An 8,969-nucleotide genomic window follows, 5' to 3' on the forward strand; every position below is an offset into this window, starting at 1 on the left:
CATCCACTGAGAATACACAACACCAGTTGTGAATTTGTTTTCGGGACTTTCCTTTGTATTTCAGTTTCATTTAGCCACCTAATAGGCAACAAAGTGAGTTTTGAAAAGTTTCAGAGAATTAACCAGCTGCAGATTGAATTTCTTGGCCTAACCGCTATTAAATTAGAAATCGATAATGAAATTATAGTTTAAGAAAACACATTTGGAAAATAAAAATGCTCTGTAGTAATATTATTTAAAGTCTTAATAAAAAGCTTGGGAGAAGGACCAAGTGCAACTCCTGCCAGTACATGGAGAACAGTTGGAGAAGGCTGCATTTATGGAATTTCTTGGGATAAATATGTATGAGTTTTCCTCAGGCTAACTTCCTTGGGTTCAAGGAAGGCACATGAGCTGTGTAACTTTGAAACGTGTTCCATGTAAAAGGATTTCAGACATTGATTCCAGAGGGCTGCAGTCAGTTGTCATACCTAAGAGAGGGCTCCAAGGGATCAGCCAGGGTTGAATTAGTCTTACCTGGGAAGAATGCAGTAATGGCCACCTGTCGGTGATCTCACATGGCCCTAGATGAGAAAGATTCTTTCTGTGGAATTTCCACCAATCACAGCACTCAGTGAGACCTCAGCTTTGCCTTCTCCTTCTGCCCTGTAGGAGCTAGAGACAGCCTACCAATAAGGAGGGATAAGATGGTTCAATCATGAAGACATGATTGTACATTCCCTAATGCAGGCATCTGAATGAGAACATAACTCTTGCTGGGAGAGAAAGCAAAGTTTAAATTTCTTGAGAATCACTGTGGTGTTTTTTCTTGTTACACTATGGCTCTAGGTTAAGTGGACTGTCTGCTTTCGGTGGAGCCTTAGAGGCTTGAGATGAGTGTGGCCTGAGAGCTCTGTTTGGTTCCTCAGATTTGAGGGTGTGCCAAAGGTGACACTCCCAGGTTAGGCGTGGTAAATCTCTCTTTCATTCTTTTTTTTTTTATTCAAAAGGGAAGTAATTCCACACAGCTGAACGTAATTGGAGGTAGTTAGCAGGCGAATGATATACCCACAGGAGCCAGAGATCGGAAGCTCTTTCCCAAGGACCACACAGGGAATCTCTGCTGCCCTCGGTGGGTGTGGGTTCCAATTCTCCTGCAGTCTCCCACTGGGTTGCCAAGTTAGATGCTAATCTCCTGTTATTTCACCCCTCCCCCCAGAGTCAGGTTTTTCTGCTAGGCTCAGGGCTGGTGCAGACCTGAGGTTGCCCTGCTTATGACGTATGTCCAAAATGGCACCTGCTCTTTGTCTTGCTCGCCTTTGAGGGGTGAGCGGAGAGAGAGAAACTCGTGTCCGTATCGGTCACTTTTTTTTTCCTCTCTCTCTTCTAGTTAGCCTGGTGAACTTTTCCCCACGGGGTTTCAAGCCTCATTCCCTCTAGTCTCCTCTTTCTGCTTTCCCGCTGGTGTCTCGGGCTATTGAGGTTCGGCTCACCTCGCGTTCCAGCGCTGGTGTGTTGATTCTGCCACTGGTGTCCCAAACTTGGGCTCCCATGCTCTCCACGCAGGTCCACTGTGAATCACTAGTTCCGGAAGAGTTTCTGCTGCTGTTTCTTCCCCTACTCTGCCTTGAACTTGCAGTATCTCCACTTTTATTAAACTGTCTCTTCCCGGACTATCAGTGTGCTCCCTTCCTATTCCGCCATCTTGCCCTCTTTTTTTTTTTTTTTTTTTGGACAGGCAGAGTGGACAGTGAGAGAGAGAGACAGAAAGAAAGGATCAAAGTTTTGATATTCATTTGGGCTAAATTTTTAGTATCGAAAAATGAAAATTTTCAAGTCATGTAAAAAAATTTACTTCCTGCTTTATCTCCACAAAGTTCAGCCTTTCCCAGGAACACTGTTCTGACAGGTGATGGTCTACTTTAATTTTTCACTACGTCATAAGATCCATTTTATCACCATCTGATAGATGAGAAACCGTAACTTGAGATCACATAGCTAATTACTGAGTTAGACTCTAGGTAAGCCTGACTTAAAGCCTGTGCATTAACTTCTTGACTACTGCCCTTTAACAGAGAATCTCTTCTTTGACAAATATGTCGTGAGCACCTGCTAATTACCTGGCTGTGTGCTACTAGGGTATTAGGGGGTCATTGATGAATGTTTATGTATACATGTGTGTGCATATGCACTTGCATGTACGTTTGCATGCTTACATGTACATGTGTGTGTGTCGCTACCGGTCTACACTGGGAGACAGATGAGTCAATAGTACATAGTGCACTGAATAGTAGAAGTGCTCTGGTAAACACCATGCAGGGACTTGGTGATGGCTGCACGTAGAGATGATTCTTTCACAGTGAGTAGTGCTTTACCCCTTAGCTTGTGTGGTTGAAGTTTGGACCCTGAGGGGAATGGGAGGACATTCCCTGGACAACAAAAGAGCCAGTGGAAAAGATGTTTTTACTTTTGAATACTCTAAATGGATGTAGAATTAGAGTGGTCATTGTTTTCTCTCGGCACTTTGAAGCTTTTAGTTCCTTAATTTTTGGCATCTCCTGGAGCTGATAAATCTCTGTCAGTCTGATTATCTGGTCTTTGTAGGTGATGATTATATTTTCTCTCTGGTTTTATTTTTAAAGAGTTATTTATTTACTTATTTGAAAGGCGGAATGACAGAGAGGGCTAGAGAAAGAAAGGCAGAGACACACAGAAATCTTCCCTAAATGGCTGGGCCAGGAGGAAGGCAGGAGTTAGAAACTCCATTTGGGTCTCCCTTGTGGGTGGCAGGGTCCCAAGTACTTGGACCATTTTCCCAGGCACATCAGTGGGGACCGAGATCAGAAGTGGAGCAGGTGGGGCTTGAGCCCGCACTCAGATTTGGGATGCAAGCATTACAGGTGGCAGCTCTCTGAGGACTGGTGTCTCTCTCAGTCACTGTCTAACCCACCCATTGAGTTTTTAATTTAAACATGAATATTTTAGAGCAATTAAAAAATTTATTTCCGCCTGCGCCATGGCTCAATAGGCTAATCCTCCACCTGCAGTGCCGGCACCCCGGGTTCTAGTCCTGGTTGGGGCATGGATTCTGTCCCGGTTGCTCCTCTTCCAGTCCAACTCTCTTCTGTGGCCTGGGAGTGCAGTGGAGGATGGCCCAAGTCCTTGGGCCCTGCACCTGCATGGGAGACCAGGTGGAAGCACCTGGCTCCTGGCTTTGGATCAGCGCGGTGCGTCGGCTGCAGCATTCTGGCCACAGCAGCCATTGGGGGGTGAACCAACGGAAAAGGAACACCTTTCTCTCTATCTCTCTCACTGTCCACTCTGCCTGTCAAAAATAAAAATAAAAATAAATTATTTGTGAAGAAAGGAGGAAGGTAGGGAGAGAGAGAGGAAAGGAGGGATGAGGAGAAAGAGAGAAAAAGAGAAACTCCCCAGCTGCTGGTTCACTCCCCAAATGCCCACTAGAGTCAGGGCTAGGGCAGGCTTCAGCCAGGAGCTGGGAACCCAGGCTAGGTCTCCCACAGAGTGGCAAAGACCCAGTTACTTGACCAAACACCTGCTCACTCTAACAGTGTGCCAATGAACAGAAAACTTCAATCAGGAGCAGAATTGGAACTTGAACCCACACACTCCAATATGGGATCCCAAGAGGCATTCTGACCACCAGGCCAAATAGCTGCCCTTTTTGGGTCTTTCAAAAATATGTTTTATCTTTACTTTTCCCCCCTATGTTTATCCCCTCTTTTTGAATGTAAGTATTTTAAACATTATTTATAATCTACAACAGTTTGGTTGATTTTATGATATTTGATGAGAGTCATTCCTATTATTTGTTGACCACTGCTTGTCTTCATAAAGAATAGATTTTGTATGTGTTTTATAATTTTCATCTTTGGTTAGTTTTGTTTATGGGATTCCTGTAGTTTGAAATCTGCAAGTTCCTAGGAAGTATTCAGTTTTCTTCTATAATACTTATACTGCCTAAGGATGACTTTTATGTTAATTTTTCAGCTTGTAGACTCCAGGATTGTATGTGTCTTATAAATTAACATGATACACTCTTTGTAGAGTGCACACCCATGAATATATTCCCATGGGAGATGTTTTCTCCTCTGCCTAGTCGTGCAGGCCAGAGATTCCATTTGTTTTCCCATAGCTAATGGGTTACACACACACACATCCCTCATGGATACTTCAAAACATTTGTTGGGAAATGAAATTGAAAGGTAAGTTTATTTTGATACCAAAAAATTAAAATCCAGCATTTTTTCATAATATTAATTTTACACGAACTTTTAGAAGACCGTGTGTGTGTGTGTGTGTGTGTGTGTGATGTGCTGAATTGATGTGGTGGTCTCCACTTGCCGAACACAGGTCTGAGCTCTCATACTTCACATCACATGGATGTTACTATTCAAGCCTATGAACTCGGAGGATTGGTATTACGCCCTCTTCCACTGCCTTTCATCACCAACACCTCCATCTGCACCATCATGAGCAGTTTAGTTTTTAGTTTTCATACCTGCCTTTGATTATAGATCTCTGTATTTTTCCTTACAGCCTTGAAACCTCAATTATAAACTTAAAGGGAAACAGTATATTTTCTCTAAATTTCTGTGTGTTGATGTGCAGCAGTATTTGGATTATTTATTTTTTAAGATTTATTTATTTATTTGAAAGTCAGAGTTACACAGAGAGAGAGAGAAGGGGGGGGGGGTCCTTCCATTTGCTGGTTCACTCTCCAATTGGCTGCAATGTCCGGAACTGCACCAATCTGAAGCCAGGAGCCAGGAGCTTCCTCCGGGTCTCCCACACAGGTGCAGGGACCCAAGGACTTGGGCCATCTTCTACTGCTTTCCCAGGCCATAGCAGAGAGCTGGATCGGAAGTGGAGCAGCCGAGACTAGAACCGGTACCCATATGGGATGCCAGTGCTTCAGGCCAGGGTGTTAACCCACTGAGCCACAGTGCCAGCCCTGGATTATTTATTTAATACCTTCTTTTTCGAGAAGCTGAAGTTTTCCACATAATACATGAAGACGTACAGGGGCGTGAGAGTTGCCGTGTCAGGAATTCAAGAAAAATGTTTGGTTTATAACACTGGGTAACTAACTCAAAATAACTCTGGTAAGAGACTTTGGTATTGAAAAGGAAATTTCTAAATAAAACACATTAAGGTGTTTGGATTTTATTTTGAAATCTTTGACTCTTTAAACATGAGATCATGTGTTGCAAGTGTTACTTGGCATCTTTATGGAAAACCTATCTTGAGAAGAAAGCAGAAAATTCAGTAATGAGGTGCTGGCAATTAGTATTTGTCAGAGACTCCAAGGCTTAATAGTGATAGTGGGCTAAGATCAAGGAATGGACCGAAAGGCAAATGTAGAAGTCGAGGAACTAGATATGGGGAAATTAGGATGGGATTCCTTCAGTTTTGGGTTTTTGTATTGGGCAGATAATAATGGTGGTGCCGTGAACATTAACCAACACAAGGAACAAAGATGAAAATAAGCAATTTCATGAGAATCTGAAATAATTTTACTACAAAAGTCAATTACTTAGACTCATATCTTTATATTGTGTGTCTTAGTGGTAACTTTTGTATTTTAATAGTATGTTATGTCCCATACAGGTTCAGAGAGAAGAAATCCTAAGGAAAGCAATGGAATGAGCTGTCCATGGAAGGTGAGGAGCTGGAGACAGGGAGTATGGGTTATTGTTTCATGAATCTTGCCACTGGATAGAATAAGCAGTAGTTGGATGAAGGACAAAAAAATGAATGATGCTTTTTTTTTAATTGTGGGAAAGACTTCAGGAAGGTGTTTGGATTAGAAGGAATGAACTATCAGAATAGGTGACAAAGAAGAAATGAGGTTGAAAAAATACTATAATACCTTAATATGGAGTGAAAACACAGAACTAGAGAAGAATGGATGGTCTGAGTTGAATCAAGAATTTTCAGGATGTAGGGCTGATATTGTGGTATAGCAGGTAAAGCCACTGCCTGCAATGCTGGCATCCTTTGCAGGCACCAGTTTGAGTCCTGGCTGTTCTATTTCCTGTCCAGCTCACTGACAATGTGCTTGGGAAGGCAGTGGAGGATAGCTCAAGTGCCTGGGCCTCTGCACCCACATGGGAGGCCCAGGGGAAGCTCCTGGCTCCTGGCTTCAGACCGACCCAGCTCTGGCCATTGTGACCACTTGGGGAGTGAACCATCAAGTGAAAGATCTCTGTCTCTCCCATCTCTGTAACTCTGCCTTTTAAATAAAATAAATACATATTTAAAAATACAGAATTTTAAGGATCTGGAATAACTAAATTCAGAAGAAAGTTACGGCCCCTAACCCATGACTCATGACTTGCTTTTTGACCTAAACTATCTTCCAGGAAGGCTCCTTGTCACTCATCATGAGCTGTGTTCCTAATGCTTCACACTCTCCTGTCTTCTTGCTCCGTGGCTTCTCAAGGGCTAGCATTCCCCATAACCTCCTCTTCGTCCTGTTCCTGGCTATTTACCTGATCACCATACTGGGGAATGTGACGCTCGTGCTGCTCATCTCCCGAGACTCCAAGCTTCAGTCGCCCATGTATTATCTTCTCCGTGGGCTCTTGGTGATCGACTTGGGGCTATCTACCGTCACCCTGCCCCAGTTGCTGGCCCATCTGGTCTCTGATTACCCAGCCATTCCTGCTCCCCGTTGCTTGACTCAGTTATTCTTCTTCTATGTATTTGGAGTTACAGATACACTCGTCATCGCCGTCATGGCCCTGGATCGCTACGTGGCCATCTGTGACCCTCTGCACTATGCTGTGGTGATGAATCGCCAGCTCTGTGCCCATTTACTGGCCTTGAGCTGGGTGGTGTCCGTAGTGCACACCATGCTACACGTGGGACTCCTCCTGCCCCTTTGTTGGGCTGTGGACGCTGGGGGCAATGTTAGCCTTCCCCACTTCTTTTGTGACCACAGGCCACTTCTGCGAGCCTCTTGCTCTGACACTCACTCCAACGAGCTGGCCATATTCTTGGAGGGTGGCTTTCTTATGCTGGTTCCCTGCACCCTCATTGTACTCTCCTATGTCCGAATTGGGGCTACCATCATACGTTTGCCTTCAGCCGCTGGTCGCCGCCGAGCCATCTCCACCTGTGGGTCCCACCTCACCATGGTTGGCTTCCTCTATGGCACCATCATTTGGGTCTACTTCCAGCCTCCCTCCCAGAACTCTCGGGATCAGGACATGGTGGCTGCCGTCATGTACACGGCCATCACCCCTGTGGCCAATCCCTTTGTGTATAGCCTCCGCAATAAGGATGTCAAGGGTGCACTCCACAGGCTGCTCGGACAAGGGAGGAGGGACGCCTGAGTGGTCTGTCAAGGACCAGGTGGGGTAGATGAGGAACATCACAGGGGGATTTTGAGCCTGTTTACTGTGGCCTAGGTGGCTTTAACTGTGAAGGTTTCACATTCACAGACTTCCCTGTAGCGTGGCTCTGGAACCCCTCCATCAGGCCATTTGTCCTCAGTTATCCAGATGAATTTAAATGAGTAACTAGGCCCAAGTAGCTGTAGTTCCAGAGCTCTGAAAGGCTAGGAGAACAGGGTGTGTGCTTTGTGAAGGGGGCTTCATCATAGTCTGGTGTGCCTTGTGGGAGAGTGTGCTGTACGTCAGAAAGTAAGTGAAAGGCAGCAGTTTAGACAAATAGGGCTGGCGGCTTCACTGCCTGTTCTGTTCAGTAAGTCCAGGGAGGAATGTGGAATGGTAGTCGTCCTTCTGCTCTTCTGTATGTCAACCCCAACTTCTGTGGGCCTCTCAGAGTGTGGGTGTCTTCTTACTCTGCTACATGTGAGTTCCAGTTATATATATTTTAAATTAATTCTAATATGCACTTAAAAATAAGATATAAAGTTAAGATGACTACTTTGTTACATAAAAGAAGGGACAATGAACTATTTCAACAAGAAAAATGTTGGTTTTGCTTAGCTTTTTGATAACTGGAACATTGGCCTCTATGTTGGTTTCTATAAATAGATTAAAATGATAACTTTGGGTTGATTCCATATCTTAATTATTGTGAACCGAGATGCAATAAATATGGGGTACAGGTAACTCTTTCATATGCTTATTTCATTTCCTTTGGGTAAATTTTCATGAGTGGGATTGCTGGGTCATATGGTATATCTATTTTCAGCTCTCTGAAGTATCTCCACATTGTATTCCACAGCCCAGATGTCCATCAACTGATGACTGGATAAAGTATGATATACATATATACATATATATTTATTATGGAATGCTACTTAGACATAAAAAGAAATCCTGTATTTTGCAACAAAATGGATACAACTGGAAACCATTGTACTTAGTGAAATGAGCCAGCCCCCAAAAGACAAATACCATATGTTTGCTCTGCTCTGTGGTAACTAATAGAGTACCAAAAATGTAATGTATAGGATTGAAATTGACTTTTTGAGATTCCATTGTTTATAGCCCTTGTCTCAATTGTTCAGCAATAGTGTCTTTTATTATTATTATTCCTGTTTTTTGATCTCTATACTTAGTGTAGGGCTGATCTTATGAGTATAAAGCAAACTGAAAATAGATCATTGTAAAAATTAAGAGAGGCAATAAGAGAGGAAGGAGGCAGAAGGGTGGGAATATGGACAAGAGGGAGGGTGGGACGGGAAGTATCATTACCTTCCTAAATCTGTATATATGAAATACACAAAATCTGTTTATCTTAAGTAAAAAACAAAAAGGATGGGGAAACAATGGTAATTTTGATGTTACTCATCTTTGACCATTATGGCTGACTTCAGTCCTTCACCTCATTTGAAAGGCGACTGTTCTCAAGCATATTGCCCTGAGGGAGTGCCTGTGCTGGGGATATACAGGCTATCCATGGTTGTCAGTTTATGAGAAGACCTTGAGCATCCGAGAGAACTCCCACGTGGGCACTTCCAGCATCACGGTGCAGCCCAGATCTGGTCTTCC

The 8,969-nt window shown here is 43.7% G+C and overlaps 1 protein-coding gene across 1 annotated transcript; it reads left to right on the forward strand.

Annotated features, from left to right (window-relative positions):
* Positions 1-6,386: 6,386 nt before the first annotated feature.
* LOC133771246 (olfactory receptor 1B1) lies at positions 6,387-7,340 on the forward strand. Its single transcript, XM_062206997.1, has one exon. It carries the CDS (start codon positions 6,387-6,389, stop codon positions 7,338-7,340), a length of 954 nt encoding a protein of 317 aa, XP_062062981.1.
* Positions 7,341-8,969: the final 1,629 nt, after the last annotated feature.

Source organism: Lepus europaeus, chromosome 12 (assembly GCF_033115175.1).
Source record: "Lepus europaeus isolate LE1 chromosome 12, mLepTim1.pri, whole genome shotgun sequence".
Taxonomy (NCBI): domain Eukaryota; kingdom Metazoa; phylum Chordata; class Mammalia; order Lagomorpha; family Leporidae; genus Lepus; species Lepus europaeus.

What these genes read in the sequence shown, in the direction of transcription:
- LOC133771246 (XM_062206997.1), top strand. Translation starts at nt 6,387, where the DNA reads ATGAGCTGTGTTCCTAATGCTTCACACTCTCCTGTCTTCTTGCTCCGT.